The following is a 17493-nucleotide window of genomic DNA, read 5'->3' as shown; positions in this document are numbered from 1 at the left end:
TAAAATGTAAGTCACAATAAATCTATTGCTTTTCTATTTGTGTTTGTTTTATTTTATATGTCTGTATCTAGTCGCACGACAGATAATTAGTTCGCATGTCTCCATCGGTAGCGCTCCCAGGGATCTGATTTCTACATAATATAACAGGTAATTGATCTCCAGATAGCTCAAGGAAAAGAGGTTACATTTATATAGTTACACAAGTTATTTTCTCTCATAGATTGAGGGTGCCCCCATTGCTCTGGCGCGATCATAAACTTAATTTTCTCATTATTTTTATAGCTTGCCTAGCCTATTAAGTAGCTTAAGAAAAATCACCCCGGAAGAACTGGCACGATCGGTACACTGCTTTAAATCATAATATTACCTATGGCACAGTTTTTAGCGCTATAAGGGGCGCTATCGGAAAATTTATAAGGTGTAAGTTCTCAGCCTTAAAGCACAATATTACATTTGACGCGGTCAATCCTTATTACCACAATTTAACCCACTCTAATTTTTTTATCGCTACACAAACATTCGGTTTCTTCAAGATTTTCTGTAAAGACAATCAAGGTTTGTATGTTTTAGTGAATCAAAATTTGTCATAGCAGCAGATGAATACAACAACGGGTAAAAGGGCAGGATTATCTGGCGTCTTCTTCTGACAAATGCTTAAAGAATAATGTGATTGGGTCAGACAGATATGACAACCGACCTCTCAAAAATACACCAGTGCAGTTAATGCATACGTTTTAACAAGGAAGTATAGTGCGGTAATTTACTTTTCTCTTTTTAGTTCAGCAATTTGTTCGAACAAGCTTTTTCAGTTCTGGATTAACATGTTTGAACCAGTATTTTTTGGTATGTTTAGGTCGGGCTTAACTTGTTCGAACTAGAATTTCTGCATCTTTTGCTTTTCAATTCAGGCTTAACCTGCTCGAGCTACCATTTTCTGGCATTTTCAGCTCTGGCCTAGCCTTTTCTAACTAGCGCTTTTTGGCTCGTTCAGTTCTGGCTTAATTGTTCAAATTAGCGTTTTTGATTTTTTTTTCTTCACATACCACACTGCCTTTCTTTGACGAAACGAATAAGAAGAAGACAGAATTACAATTAGAAGAAGAAGATGACGATTCTGGCGATTTCACTAAGAATTATAAATTTTGTCAACATTCTGTTTTTCAATTAGAAGAAGAAGAAGAAGATTGTGCCAACTCTATTAAGAATTCAATATAAATATAAGTAAGATTAAGGAACTCGAGACTTTTAATGAACCCAGTTAATGAACTTTTTAAGCCAATGGACCGGTAACATTCTGTGACCCGGAAGTTAATATATTTTCCTTCTGCATAAATATAGTTTGAGTTAATTATAATAGTTTAGTATTTCTGCAGATGAGGAAAACTGACTATGTCTTCGGAATATTCAGAACTGTTGTATTTGTTTTTTCACTGTCTAATAAAAGGACTTACCCCTATTTAAACTTTTATTCGTTTCATTGGCATTTTTTCTTTCAGCTCTGGCTTAACTTGTTCGACCCCGCACATTTTTACTTTTTCAGTTCCAGCTGAACTTGTCGAACTGCGTCAAACTTGTCGAACTCGAACTGCGGCTTAATTTGTTTGAACTAGCAGTTTTAGGATGTTTCAGTTCTTGCTTAACATATTCAAGCTTGGATCTTTTGGCTTTTCCAGTTTTGGCTTAGCTTAATAATAATAAAAGAAAATCCTTAGGGGCTTTAAATTTCGTTGCCATCTTCTGTGCCTTTTACATCATTTTAAACATCATCGATTCTACAGGTACCTTTAGTATTTGGTTGCGGGGCCTTTTCAAGTGATAACCTTACTTACAACATTTATCATAAGAACTCCTTGAATTAATTTATCTGTATAATTTTAACTTAAGAAATACAAAATTTATTCTTAGAATGATATAATAGTCTTAAATAAAATTAAATATCGTCAGAAGTTTCTCTTATTTTGCATTTTACCGAAGACTCATCGCAAAAGCTGCAAGATAAAAAGAAATATACATAAATAATATAAACTTAAAAACAAAATAACTTAACGTTAGTTAGGAAGAAGAAAAACATACATAACAGTTAACAAAGAGCAGAAAAAAAACTAAAACATGTTGAGTATTGTTGTACGACTTTAAAAAAGAGTACCTCACAGCCATTGAACGATGTTAACTCTACCTAAGGGAACCAATGAAACTAGTTGATGATTAAAGTTGATCCCCCCAAAAAAACATTTAACTTAACAGGAGAAAGTAGCCGAAAAAGGCAATGGCTATCCCTGCTTTTCCTATCTCCAGATATTGAAATGGACCAAAGAATGTTCCCCGTTGGAGAAGGAAGCAAACATAGATGAAGCTTTGGGCCGAATTGAATGTTATACTGTTATAATGACTTGCTGTGAAAATCTGTTATGTCCGGGGTTACCGCAAATAGTGCTACTGTACCATCCGTGGTACCTTCACAAGCTTTGGTTTGTTGTTTATTGGCCGAGGTCCGTGTCTAACGCTGCTGCTACTACTAGCAAGCCGCTGCAGCACCAGGCACCCTGAGGCTATACCCAGCCACCTCCATTCCAGTCTATCCAAAGCTTCCCTCTTTACCCGTTTTAATAATGAAAGGGAGTTACACTTTCCTTTAAATCCTTCCTCACAACCTCTCTCTTCCCCATTGGGGAAGAGAGAGGTTGCTGAAAACTAAACGCGTCCCCTTTACTGAAAACTATATGCGTCTTAAACAGTCTTGGACAGCATAAACAACATCAAATTGAACATTTGATGTAGTTCAAGAATTTATTTCACTGTTAATTTTATTTTCAATGCTGAAAGAACTGGAAAACAAATATTTGTAAAATAATTCGTTTTCAGTTAAGAGCCAGTGACGCAGTAGGCTTTTGGTTTTTATTTACAGTTAAAGAAGGAGGCAGTATCCAAACACTTGTTTGTAGTGAAACTATTTTCGTCTTGAACAACTTTAAAAAGAGCTAATAAATTAAACTGAATATTTGATGTATAATGATATTAATTGCTGAAAGCTCATCAGTTCAAAATGTTACTATAATTTTAATGATTATTTTCAATATTACAAAAGAAAAATATTTGTCATAAAATTGTTTTTCAGTAAAACGCCAAGGACGCAGTAGGTTTTAGACTTTTACAGTAAGAGAAAGAGGTGATCCCAAAATTTGCACTCTACTGAAAAAGGATAAATGTTTTTACTTTTATAACTTTAATAAATCAAATAATATAAACATTTTGATTACTAAAAATCAGTATATGTATATTAAACTGACAATGCATATTCATTTGTATTTTTCAGTAAAATGCAAATTTGGTTCTGGCTGTGGGAAGGCATAGGGATTGTGCACCCATCGTACGTTAATTTCTGCTCGTTTTGAGTTTGACTCGGTTAATAAATGTAATTTCTGCTCGTTTTGGGTTTCAGTTATTTGTTGATAATGTTTTGTGGTTGTTTCACGCTTGGTAGATTCTTTTATTTAATTTTTGCTCATTTTTTGTTTAATGGAGTTCTTTACTTTTGGTTGAAAAACTTATTTGGTGGGAAAACTTTTTTAAATTAATTACTGCTCGGTTTATATTGACATAGTCTTTTCAGGGAAAAAGAAAATAATATTTTAAATCTTTTCGTTTTTTATAACTTTATAGTTTGGACTCCAGTATTTTGATTGGATGTGTTTTGGAAAATGGTGGGCGTGAGAGGGGCGTTAGTCGCTATCCAATCACTTTCAACTATTAAAAAAGGCACTAGCGCTTTCAATTTCCAATTGAATGAGCCCTTTTGAAATTTCTACGACAACGCTTTCAATAAAAACTTTATATGACCCAGGGCATAACTTAAAACCCTTGCCATGAGGGCTGTGAGGGGGGGGGTGTCATCCTTAAAGACCTAATTTCCAAAACTTTGAACTACGTTGAGTAAAATTGTTATCTAAAAATTTGGATTGGATGTGGATGTGTTTGGGGAAAAGGTGGGCGTGAGAGGGGGATTAGTTGCCCTCCAATCACTTTCGACTATTAAAAAGGGTACTATCCCTTTGAATTTCAAATATAATGAGCCCTTTTTAAAGTTTCTACGACAAAGATTTCAATAAAAACCTTATATGCCTCCAGGGCATAACTTATAATCCTTGCCCTGAGGGTTTTGGGGGAGTTTCTTCCTAAAAAACATTTTATCTATCTGGAAATAAACTAAGCTTAACAATTTTGCTATCTAAATATTTTGTTTGTATTTTTTGGGGGGAATGTGAGGCGTGGGGGGGGGTTAGTTGCCCTCCAATCACTTTCGACTATTAAAAAGGGCACTAGCCCTTTGAATTTCCAAATCGAATGAGCTTTTTAAGAAGTTTCTACGACAACGCCTTCTGTAAAACCTTATATGCCCCCTGGGCATAACTTAAAACCCTTGCCCTGAGGGCTGTGGGGGATTGTCCTCCTAAAAAACATGTTTTCTAGCTGGAAATCAACTATGCTGAACAAAATGTCTATGTTAAAATTTTTATTGGCTGTGTTTTTGGAAATGATGGGCGTGGGGGGAGGGGAGGCTAGTTGCCCTCCAATCACTTTCGACTATTAAAAAGGGCACTAGCCCTTTGAATTTCCAAATCTAATGAGGTTTTTTAGAAGTTTCTACGACAAAGCCTTTTTTAAAAACCTTATATGCCCCCGGGGCATAACTTGAAACCCTTGCCCTGAGGGCTGTGGGGGTGTGTCTGCCTCAAAACATATTTTCTATCGGTCAATCAACTACGCTTAACAAAATGGCTATCTCAAAATTTTGATTGGATGTGATTGGGGAAATGATAGGCGTGGGGGGGGGGGACCAGTTGCCCTCCAATCACTTTCGACTATTTAAAAGGGTACGAGCCCTTTGAATTTCCAATCCAATGAGCCTTTTTTGAAGTTTCTACGACATTACCTTCTATAAAAACCTTATATGCTCCCAGGGCATAAATTAAAAACCCTTGCCCTGAGGGTAGTGGGGAGTGTCCTCCTCTAAAACATATTTTCTATCTGGAAATCAACTACTCTGAACAAAATAGCTATCTCAAAACTTTGATTGGATGTGTTTGGGGGAATAATGGGCGGGGGGGGGCTAGTTGTCCTCCAATCACTTTTGACTCTTAAAAAGGGTACTAGCCCTTCGAATTTCCAATCAGATGAGCCTGTTTTGAAGTTTCTACGACAACTCCTTCTATAAAAAAAACCTTATATGCCCCCAGGGCATAACTTAAAACCATTGCCCTGAGGGTTGTGGGGGATTCTCCTCAAAAAAAAATTTCTATCTGGAAATCAACTACGCTGAACAAAATGGCTATCTCATAATTTTAATTTGATGTGAGTTGGGGAACAATGGGCGTAGGGGCGGGGGGGGGCTAGTTGCCCTCCAATCACTTTCGGCTATTAAAAACGGCCCTAGAACTCTCGATTTCCAATTGAATGAGCCCCTTTTGAAGTCTCTACGATGACCCCTTCCATATGAAGTGCCCTGCTCTAAAGGAAAAAAATAATAAAGGGTACATTGTGCCAACATTGTTCTTATATACCCTCAGGGAATAACTTAAGACCCTTGCCCCGAGGGTTGTGGGGAGTGTCCTTCTCAAATAGATATTTTCTATCTGGAAATCAACTACGCTGAACAAAATGGCTATCTCAAAATTTTGATTGGATGTGTTTGGGAGAAATGAGCCCTTTTTCAAGTTTCTACGACAAAGATTTCAATAAAAACCTTATATAACTCCAGGGCATAACTTATAACCCTTGCCCTGAAGACTGTAGGGGGAGTGTCCTGCTCAAAGGTATAATTTCCTGAACTTTGAACTGCGTGGAATAAAATGGCTATCTCAAAATCTTTATTGGATGTGTTTGGGGAAATGGTGGGCGTGGAAGGGGTCTTAGTTGCTTTCCAATCATTTTCGACTATTAAAAAGGGCACTAGCCATTTCAATTTTCAATTGAAATGACCTTTTTTGAAGTTTCTACGACAAAGCGTTATATAAAACCTTATATGCCCCCTGGGCATAATTTACAACCCTTGCCCTGATGGCTGTGGGGGTTGTCATCCTCGAAGACCTAATTTCCAGAACTTAAAACTACGTTGAATAAAATGGCTATCTCAAAGTTTTGATTAGATGTGTTTGGGGAAAAGGTGGACGTGAGAGGCGGGTTAGTTGCCCTATAATAACTTTCGACTATTTAAAAGGACACTAGCCCTTTGAACTTCCAATCGAATGAGCCTTTTTTAAAGTTTTTACGACAAAGCTTTCTATAGAAACCTTATATGCCCCCACTGTAGAGCTTACAGACCCTGCTCTAAGGGTTTGACTTAAGGTAAACTGACCTCAAAACATAATTTCTATGTAAAAGTAAACTACGCTGGATAAAACTGCTATATCAAATTGTTAATTGGACGGTTTTTGGAACATGCTGGGTGTGGAAGGGGTGTAAGTCAATTTCCAATCACTTTCGACTATTAGAAAGGGCACAAGCAGCTTCAATTTCTAATTGAATCAGCCCTTTTCGAAGTTTCTACGACAACTTCTTCGATACGAAATGCCCTGCTCTAAAGGAAAAAATTAATAAATAATACATAGTGCCAACATTGTTCTTATATCCTCTCAGGGCATGACTTAAAACCCTTGCCCTGAGGACTGTTGGGATGAGTCCTCCTTTTTACTTAGTCCCCGTTTCTTGTCTCGTTCTCGAGTGTCCCCGTTCTTTCCTTAGGCAGCGCGATCGCGCTGCTTATGATTTATGCAACAACTTTCTATATAAACTTTGTATGCCCCCAGGGCATAACTTACAACCCTTGCACTGAGGGCTCTGAGGGGGTTATCATCCTAAAAGACCTAATTTCCAGAACGTTCAACTACGTTGAACAAAATGGATATCTCAAAATTTTGATTGGATGTGTTTGGGGAAATGGTGGGCGTGAGAGGGGCGTTAGTCACTATCCAATCACTTTCGACTCTTAAAAAGGCAATAGCCCTTTCATTTTCCAATTGAATGAGCTCTTTTGAAGTTTCTACGACAGCGCTTTCAATAAAAACTTTATATGCCCCAGGGCATAACTTACAACCCTTGCACTGAGCGCTCTGAGGGGTAATCATCCTAAAAGACCTGATTTCCAGAACTTTCAACTATGTTGAACAAAATGGATGTATCAAAATTTTAATTCGATGTGTTTGGGAAAATGGCGGGCGTTTGAGGGGCGTTAGTCGCTATCCAATCACTTTCAACTATTAAAACAGGCACTAGCCCTTTCATTTTCCAATTGAATGAGCCCTTTTGAAGTTTCTACAACAACGCTTTCAATAAAAACTTTATATGCCTCAGGGCATAACTTAAAACCCGTGCTCTGAGGGCTGTGGGGGAGGGGTTGTCATCCTTAAAGACCGAATTTCCAGAACTTTCGACTACTTTGAATAAAATGGCTATCTAAAAATTTTGATTGGATGTGTTTTGGGAAAAGGTGGACGTGAGAGGGGGGTTAGTTGCCCTCAAATCACTTTCGACTCTTAAAAAGGGTACTAGCCCTATGAATTTCAAATCGAATGAGCCCTTTTTCAAGTTTCTATGACAAAGATTTCAATAAAAAAACTTATATGTCCCCAGGGCATAACTTATAATCCTTGCCCTGAGGGTTGTGGGGGAGTGTCCTCCTCAAAAATTTGTTTTCTATCTGGAAATCAACTACGCTGAACAAAATGACTATCTCAAAATTTTATTGGATGTGTTTGGGGGAATGATGGGTGTGTGTGGGGGGGGGGCTAGTTGCCCTCTAATCACTTTCGACTAGTAAAATGGGCACTAGCCCTTTGAATTTCCAATCGAATGAGCTTCTTTTGAAGTTTCTACGATAGTGCCTTCTTTAAAAACATTATATGCCCCCAGGGCATAACCTAAAACCCTTGCCCTGAGGGCTGTAGGAGAGTGTCCTCCTAAAAACATATTTTCTATTTGGTAATCAACCACGCTTAACAAAATGGCTATCTCGAAATTTTTATTGGATGTTTTTCGGAAATGATGGGCGTGGGGGGGGGCTAGTTGCCCTCCAATTACTTTTGACCATTAAAAAAATCACTATCTCTTTGAATTTCCTAACGAATGAGGATTTTTTGAAGTTTCTACGACAACGCCTTCTATAAAAACATCATTTGACCCCAGGGCATAACTTAAAACCCTTGCCCTGAGGATTGTGGGGAGTGTCATCCTCAAAAAAATATTTTCTATCGGGAAATCAACTACGCTGAACAAAATGGCTATCTCAAAATTTTGATTGGATGTGTTTGAGGAAATGATGGGCGTGCAGGGGGGCTAGTTGCCCTCCAATAACTTTCGACTATTAAAAAAGGTACTAGCCCTTTGAATTTCCAATTGAATGAGCCTTTTTTGAAGTTTCTACGACATCGGCTTCTATAGATACCTCATATGCCCCCAGGGCATAACTTAAAACCCGTGCCCGGAAGGCTTTAGGGATGTGTCTTCCTCCAAAACTTATTTTCGATTTGGAAATCAACTACGCTGGCCAAAATGACAACCTCAAAATTTTCATTGAATGTATTTGGAGGAATGATGGGCGTGGGGGGTCTAGTTGCCCTCCAATCACTTTCGACTATTAAAAAGGGCACCAGCCATTCCTATTTCCAATCGAATGGGCCCTTTTTGAAGTTTCTACGACATCTCCTTCGATATTGTTTTGGTACATAGCGCTAATGACTTTAATGTACTTATATAGTAGACTATACAAGGATAGGACCTTCACAAAAACTCTTATAGATTATTAATTTAAGAGTCTAAAATTGGTCGACGCATTCTCTCCCCATCCCAAACTCTGTCTTGGTTTTACTCTAATCAGCCAAGGCTCTCAAGTGGCAACCATAGCTCAAATGACTCTCAAATTTGATCGACGCATTCTCTCCCCATCCCAAAATCTGTCTTGGTTTTACTCTAATCAGCCAAGGCTCTCAAGTGGCAACCAAAGCTCTCATGGCTCTCAAATTTGGTTGACGCATTCTCTCTCCATCCCAAAATCTTTCTTGGTTTTAGTCTAATCAGCCAAGGCTCTCAAATGGCAACCATAGCTCTCATGCCTCTCAAATTTGGTCGACACATTCTCTCCCCATCCCAAAATCTGTCTTGGTTTTATTCTAATAAGCCTTGGCTCTCAAATCTTTTATCACTTCTACCAACTTGAAAATTCCATTTCAACGAAAACATCAACGCATTCACGTTACCATCAGGCACATTAGAAACGCAATGAACCAACAGGGTTTCTCTTCCGGAATGGCCAACCTGTCATGTCCTTTTAAGACTTCACTTTCCATGGTCAAGGGCTCTAATAATACCGAAATCATTCCCGAATCAAGCATTCCACAATATTCAGTTCCACAATATCCTAGTTCTTCTCTTAAAATCTTATATATAGCTTCTCTAAGTCTAAGTATAGGTACTTCCCCTTTTTCAAAAATCATATTCACAATCTTCAGTTACTTATCTCGAACTTCATAGCTACCGTTTAAAAAAAAAAGTTATCACATCATGAGCATGTGGGGCCTTATTATTTTATAATAGGTTTAACACTATTTCTAACTCTTTTGTCGCAGAAAAATATTTCTTCATTTGCAAATAATCGCAAACTTTTCATTCTTTGCTATATCATTTCGTATAGTTTCATCGTAGTTTAATGTTTTTTCACAATATTCTACCTATCTGTCTTTAACACTTTTGTTATCACCAACTGTGCCCCTGTTCCTACCTTTGAATGGGACAAGTCCAGACTGACTACTCTTAATTTCTTGCAATAAACTAGATATCAATAAACTTGCAATAGTAGAACAATAAACTATTATCCCGTCTTCGGTGCATCTTCTGGATTCCTGGCAATTTTATCATGACCTTCACTTCCCACCTTTTTTAATAATTACTTTAACGACCTCTCTACTTTCCTAACTTTACTCTTTACTTCTCTTAGTTTCCACTGATACGATCTATGACTCAAATACTTTTACAAATTCTGCCTCTCATCCACCAAGCTTTTGTTCATCCACCAAGGTTATGAACAGGGAAGCTTGGTAGCATATTCGGCGAATATGGTATATTGTATCTACTATGATGGTTCCAAAACATTTCCCTGGATGACAACCCTGACTCTATCTTTAAATACATCTCAGCACTGTTCAACATATTCGACAGTGTTGTTGGTATTATATAGGGTAGTAAGCTAAATATAAGGGATTTAATAAGGTGTAATAGTTCTATTACAAACAAGACTTTTACCAGCAAGTAAATCCAAATAAATAGCAATCAGTTTATGCGCTTAATTTGTTATAGACCCTTATTCGCCAAAAAATTCTAGAAATTCTAAAAATTGCTAGAAACGTTCTAGAATTCTTGAAATGGTTGTGGGTATATGGGTATTTTTCTCAAGTCTTTCTATTTCTATTTGCCCTTTTTATTGATATTTTCAAAGGGTTTCTTCTTTTAACTTTTTTTGTGATACAGTTTTATTGACGCAAGTTCCTTGTGGGTGAAATCCGCCCCTCCAGAGTTCACAATAATCCTTAAGCCCCTCCTCTGCCTGTTCTGATACAGAAAATTATGCAAAATTATAAGCCAGACAAGGGTATAGTTAAATATAGTTATATAGCCAGGGATATTGTTAAAAGTACAGTGACTGAGCAGGTGGTTTTCCCAAAAAACTTGTATCCCTTATATTTCGAAACAAAAATTAATAGAACATCCAACTTATTTACTTCTTGCTATGTGTATAATTTTGCTTTTTCTACTCTTTTTTCTATGTTTAATACCTTTTATTTATTTTGTCATATGATTTAAATAGTTTTGTTTGTTTTAAGATTTTTTCAATATTATGGCCCGCATATATGAATATGTTTTTTTTGCTTTTTTTCCCAATTGATAAAATGACGCTGCATTTTTTTGCCAGGTTTAAGTGTATGGCTGTTTTTAAACCTTTTTTGGTGACATTTTCCTGATATTTTATTTGACTTTGATATGCGAATTCGACCCAGCTTGGATTGTGATAGTAATTTTTGAAATAAGTTTCTTATTTTCGGCGTAACACCTTCCATTAGGTATTCTTTTAAGGTATTCATCTTATTATATATGGGAAACGAGACCAACCAAGTATACAACTATAAACTCAACATTTGGTTTGCAATTAGAAGACACAGAAGGCTTCGCCATCTACGTTTGCAATTTACATCAAGAGTTGAGTGAACTTTGTCATTAAACTCTCTCTGAAAAAAAATCTAGCGAATAGCCCGGAAGCTTATTATTTTGTGAATGACCCAAGAGTTATTGATTTTGTTTTTTTATAAATAAGTTAGTTTCAATTTTAGTACTTTAGTATTTCTACTGATGACGATCGCTGTATATGTGATCGAAATATCTAGACTTTTGTACCTGTTTTTACACTTTCTAAATAAATGGATTTATCCCCATTTGAACGTTTATTTGTAAGTATCTTGTCTTATCGAAATTGACCCTCCGATCGAAGCCACGTAAAAGGATAACATCACTTGGCATATGTGCGTTTAAATATTGAAGAAAAAACTAAAGTAGAAGAAATATTGTAGGAAAGCTTTTGGGAAACAGATATCAGATAATTTTAGGGTTAAGATATGCGTACACTCTTGTGTATTTCTGATTTTTCTGTGGTGTAGTTGTCCGTTTCTTTGGAGCTGCTTTCTTCAGGGAATGTTAATATTGTGATGTCCAGAGTCTGTGGGTAGTTATTACAAATACTGGGTATATAAAATATGAAGAAACTGTTGTCATCTACCAGGCCGAAAAATGCGATATAGGTAGCATGCAAAAAAATATCTCACAGAAAGATTCTAATAGGAAACGATGAAAGAAGATCATCCAATAACTTCAAGCACTCATTTGTTAAGTTTTGTCTGTAATAAGAATTATTTTTATCTGAGGTCCTTCACCTAGTTTCAAGTTGGAGTGCTTTTCAAATTTTTGCTTTGAGCACCTAAGCTTTGAAATAAGCTTAGTGTAATCATAAGAGGTTTAGATAATTTTGATCAATATATATCCAAGCTATGAGCTGTGGTTTTGTTTTTGTGTTTTGTCTGATTGATTTAGTTTTACCCATTATTAAAAGGAAAAAAAAAACAAATGGAAAAATTAGTTGTTTTGTTCTGGATTATTAAATGTAATGTTTTATTGTGCTTAGTTGGGTATGTTTAATTCGGTGCATTAAATTCCTAATTCTTATTTCTTAATTCTTATTCCTTAAACTCGTTTTATTGTTTTTATTGTGCTTAGTTGTTTTATTGTTTATTTAATTTTAATGTTTTATTGTGCTTATTTTTATTTTATGTTTTATTGTGCTTAGTTGGGTATGTTTAATTCGGTGCATAAAATTCATAATTCTTATTTATTAATTCTTATTCCTTAAACTCGTTTTATTGTTTTTATTGTGCTTAGTTGTTTCATTGTTTATTTAATTTTAATGTTTTATTGTGCTTAGTTTTATTTTATGTTTTATTGTGCTTAGTTGGGTATGTTTAATTCGGTGCATTAAATTCCTAATTCTTATTTCGTAATTCTTATTCCTTAAAATCGTTTTATTGTTTTTATTGTGCTTAGTTTTTTTATTGTTTATTTAATGTTAATTTTTTTTTGTTCTTATTTTTATTTTATGTTTTATTGTGCTTAGTTGTGTATGTTTAATTCTGTTCATAAAATTCCTAATTATTATTTCGTAATTATTATTCCTTAAACTCGTTTTATTGTTTTTATTGTGCTTAGTTGTTTTATTGTTTATTTAATTTTAATGTTTTATTGTGATTAGTTTTATTTATTGTTTTATTGTGCTTAGTTGGGTATGTTTAATTCGGTGCATAATATTCCTAATTATTATTTCTTAATTCTTATTCCTTAAACTCGTTTTATTGTTTTTATTGTTCTTATTTTTTTCATTGTTTTTTTAATGTTACTTTTTTTTTTTTCTTATTTTTATTTTATTTTTTATTTTGATTATTTTTGTACGTTTAATTATGTGCATAATATTACTAATTATTATTTATTAAGTATTATTAATTAAAATAGGTTTAATGTTTTTATTGTGCTTATTTGTTTCATTTTTTATTTGATGTTAATGTTTTATTGTGATTAGTTTTATTTTATGTTTTATTGTGCTTAGTTGGGTACGTTTAATTCGGTGCATTAAATTCCTAATTCTTATTTCGTAATTCTTATTCCTTAAACTTATTTCGTAATTCTTATTCCTTAAAGTTTATTCCTTAAACTCCTAATTCTTATTTCGTAAAGAATTCAGAGATTCACTGCCACTGATTTATTAAATTTCATTTATTATTGTTTCTCAATTTTTACTATTATTTTCATTATATTATAATTTTCTCGTTAATATTATTATTATCTTCATCATTTCGTAGACTTAGATTTTGGCCTCCTGCTCATCTCTGTTTTGCATTATTGTTTATAATAAATTATTTTATAACAATTAAATAATTAGATGTTAAACTATAAGAATTAATAAGCTCAATTAACTATTAAATATAAACAGTCAGATGATTTTAGTACTAACCAGTCTACAACCGTGTTTTTCTGTTTAAATTGTTCCATCGCAAAGTATTGGTCTGACGTTAATAGACATCCTCCTTCAATTTGGATTTGGTTATCTGGCCCTGATCGAAGCTCATGTTCGTTGTCCCAATAATCTACTTCCAACTCTACAATTGTAAAATATACGGGCACGATGCTTAAAAAGGGTTTTTGGGTATGGTAGCAAAACAATAATAATGAAATCGAATAATTCATTCCTAACCTATTATACAAGTTAAGAAATTAGCAAAAAATGAAAATGACAAGAAAAATGAAAATATAACGACACAAAAAAGCAATGCCCTTCAGATAAACGAATAAGTCCTCTTTATATAGATAAGTCCTGAATGGGTATTGAATCTTTGATTAAAACACTTGATAATAATCTAAATTAAAAATTTAGTCTAATTTGTACTTTTCGACGAGGCATACCCAAACGTTGGAAATTCTATACACTGCAAACTCTCCAATATAGCTTTGAATACTGTTCCTCATTGTACTTCCATCGTTTGCTCAAACTTAAGGCTAGAGTTGAAAAAAAAAGGATGGCAACCTCTGGTTCTAATGCAACTAAGAGTCTTAACTCTGATGAGAGGGGAATTAAAAGAGGTACGCAGATTGTTGTTAAGGAGAGCTTAGATTTCATTAACTAAAAATAAGACTAAATGATTGTGAGTTTTTTACAAAAGTCGGGGAGGGGGGGGGGGGGCTTAAAGATAGAGATCAAGTCATTTAGAACTGTACTATATTGTCCGAATTAATGTTTATGTATCTGTAGAAAGAACGAGAATTTAAGTACTCGATTATATGAAACTAGAAGAGGTAGAGAGGTTGCCATAGTTTTGAGAGCGGTTGAGAGTTGAAGAGGTGTTGAAAGCATGGCTCTTGTTGAAAAAGGATACAACTAAATGACTCATTCACTGTATTCCGAGTGAGGGATCACGACGGAGATCATACCATTTAAGTCCAGAATGTCGAGAATGTTCTAGAATGTTGAGTTGGAATATTTCCAAAGTAAGTTAAACTTGGAGGCTATGAAACTGGAAACAATGCAGGGGCTGTTTTGGTATTCAGTACTTTCGTTGACTAGAATAAGACTAAGCGACTTCGTAGTGTATCTGAACTGAGGGACGTGTTTAATGATAGAGATTGTGCTATTTATACCTGTCCCATATTTTTGAAGAATAAGATTGAAGCATTTCATGAGTTTACCTAGCGCTGAAAAGTAGTACTAATTCAATATTTAATGAATATCTGTTTTATCCATTATTGATAGTTGTTATTGAGGTAATGACCTGGGTGGAGGTTAATGGCAACGGACTTATGATATTTACTGATATGATACTCTTTCTTTCAAGCTATAAGCTAATTGTCAAACGGATATAATTTGAAATTTGACTCAATCAAATTTTATTTCGATGTTGTAGTGTCAGGATAAATACTAGACCCCGGCGCCGCGCCGATGAGGGAAGAACGGCGGTGGTGGGGCCAAAACAGCGCGTCGCCTGCGCAAGTTGACTACGAACATAGTTGTTTTCATCAGTCTTTCTCAAATCACAGCTTAAATTTACAACAGATTCGAGCCTATTCATGAGTTCAAAAATTCAAAAGTCGCTGGCTGGAAACTGATCTTCTTCGTTATTCATCAATAGAAACCGAAATCTGGTAGAAACGAAATGGCTGTGGCGTTTCAGAACCCTTTCATAATACGAGCAGTTGAAGTATCTATTAGCTATGTATTCTTAAAATACATAATTATCAAAATTAGTAGTTTTTTCTTCATCGAGCGATACCGCATGTAAAACTTCAACTACCGCATGACAAAATTCGTCAGTCATCTTGGTAACAACTTTGAATGAAATCTTGAACTTAGAAACTTAATATTTTCATAAAGTCCTTTGCCTATTTTTGCTTTTTCACCATTAAAACAGTTGAAATGGGCGACTTTTATATTGACTGTTTTTTTGTTTTTTTTTGGCTCTTTTGGATTTCTAAAAAGCCTTCTTGTATCAACAAATGGTTTTTAATAACAATTTAAGAATTCATTTTAAAGTTTTTTTTTTGGCTTCTTTATAGAATATTTGTCATGTAGGCTAAGGCTGAACTGCTGCTTTTTTATTGATTTTGGCTGCTCTTTTGGATATTATTCATTTTTTCTTTTGGGGATTCATTCCAAATTATAAACTCGTAAATACCTAATATCAGTCAAATTATAAACTGCATCTAAAAGGAGTAAATTTATCAAATTGAAAAATATGTGATGAACAGAGAACACTTCAACTACAATGAAACAAAAACACTTTATGGTTTATTCGGTATGAAGAAAAATGATGTGCCAGCTATTTTCTTAGATAGAAAATGAAAAGCTCATCCGTTTTAAATGTAATTACATGAAATAATATGCAGACTGAAGTATCTTCAGGAAGATGCTGAGATTTTCTTCCTAGTTCGTCACTTTTAATCCAAGCAAAATGTTAGGACACTTAGTATCAGTTATTGAGTTTAAGCTTTGATTTCAAGATGTTCAAAAGAATTACCAGATTTAAGAAAGTCAAATTTAAGAAAGGTAGCAATAAGTCACCTGTGGTCAAAATACTCAAAGACTCCTCTTTGATCCCCACCCAGGCTCAAAGCTTCTGCTATGGTCATATCCATGGAAATCTCCAAAGAGTTTCTTTTTAAAATAGCGGTAAAGCGAAGTTAGGGTATTTAGCCTTTTTTACTTTTCTTAAAAGCTTTGAAAAGTGTTATAATATTCCAAATGTTACATTTGTTATATTTGTGCATATTTTTGGTAATCATTTGTGGGGTGATCGAATTTTTTAATCCACTGTGGATACGTAAGAACGTTGCAACATCTAGTACCCTGAGGTCATAAGACTGTCAAAGACTCCTCCTTGAACCTCCCAAATTGAAAGCTTTTATTATGATGTGGCCTTTAAATGTAACTTTGGCACTGGACCAAGGGCGCCATTGTCACTCGAGCACAACGTTAGGTGGGGATTTCGATATCGCTTTCGTCACACCAATTCGTTTTTAGTGTGAATCTGCCTGGGACTTATGAATTAATGTTTTCAAAGTAAACCTGTTTCATCAATAAGAAAAAAAACGGGTTGGACGCGTGTGTCCATTTCCCTTTGGATGATAAGACTATACAAGTGCTGTATCAAGTATAACTCACAAAACTCTTGTTGATTTCTGTCAACTTTTCAGCTTTTCGGCATTCCTGCTTTCAATAAAAAAAAAAATCAAGGTACTATTACTTAAATACAATAACTCCCAATGCCCCCCCTGGATACCATCTTGATAGGATGCCGTCTCTGCTTTAAATAAAAGAAAAATTAACTTTTTGACATCCCTACTTTCAAAAAAAATCGAGGTAGGTATTATTATCATTTAAATATGATAGCTCACTACCTCCCCCCCTTTTGGATCCCACCTTGATAGGATGCCGTCTCTGCTTTAAATTTAAAAAAAAACTTTTTGGCATCCCTGCTTTCAATAAAATAATTTCGAGATATTATCTTTTAAATGTAATACCTCCCTACCCCTCCCCTCTGGATACCACCTTGATAAGATGCCATCTCAGCTTTACATTAAAAAAATAATTTACCTAATTATTTACTTAATTTATTTACTTAATTATTACTTGATTAACTAGGTCACTATATGGTTCAAACAAACACGCAAAATAACGTTAAACAGCTTAGTGTTCCTTGAAAAAAAAAATTGAGGGTATGAGTAAAGGGATACAAAGACAACGACAAAAATGTCAAAAACTGAGTCATAGATTCACCGTGGCATTCAATAAGATCCAAAGAATCTAATTTAAAGGGAGCACACACAAAAGCCAAATTAGGCCAGTAGCCTATGAGAAATCGC

General features: G+C 34.9%; 1 protein-coding gene across 1 annotated transcript in view; it reads right to left on the bottom strand.

Annotated features, from left to right (window-relative positions):
* Positions 1-1856: 1856 nt before the first annotated feature.
* Positions 1857-17493, bottom strand: part of LOC148956056 (uncharacterized) — a 99922-nt gene continuing 84285 nt past the window's right edge. The window contains exons 5-6 of the mRNA XM_089093849.1: positions 13595-13739; positions 1857-1988 (exon numbers count right to left, since the gene is read on the bottom strand). Coding sequence (XP_088949975.1) covers positions 1931-1988; positions 13595-13739 — 203 coding nt within the window. The 3' untranslated portion in view covers positions 1857-1930. The remainder of the gene's footprint in view (positions 1989-13594; positions 13740-17493) is intronic.

Source organism: Artemia sp. Qi Xiang Cuo, chromosome 1 (assembly GCF_049724085.1).
Source record: "Artemia sp. Qi Xiang Cuo chromosome 1, ASM4972408v1, whole genome shotgun sequence".
NCBI lineage: Eukaryota > Metazoa > Arthropoda > Branchiopoda > Anostraca > Artemiidae > Artemia > Artemia sp. Qi Xiang Cuo.
The sequence above is the reverse complement of the archived record's forward strand: the minus strand, read 5'-3'. Positions and strand labels throughout refer to the sequence as shown.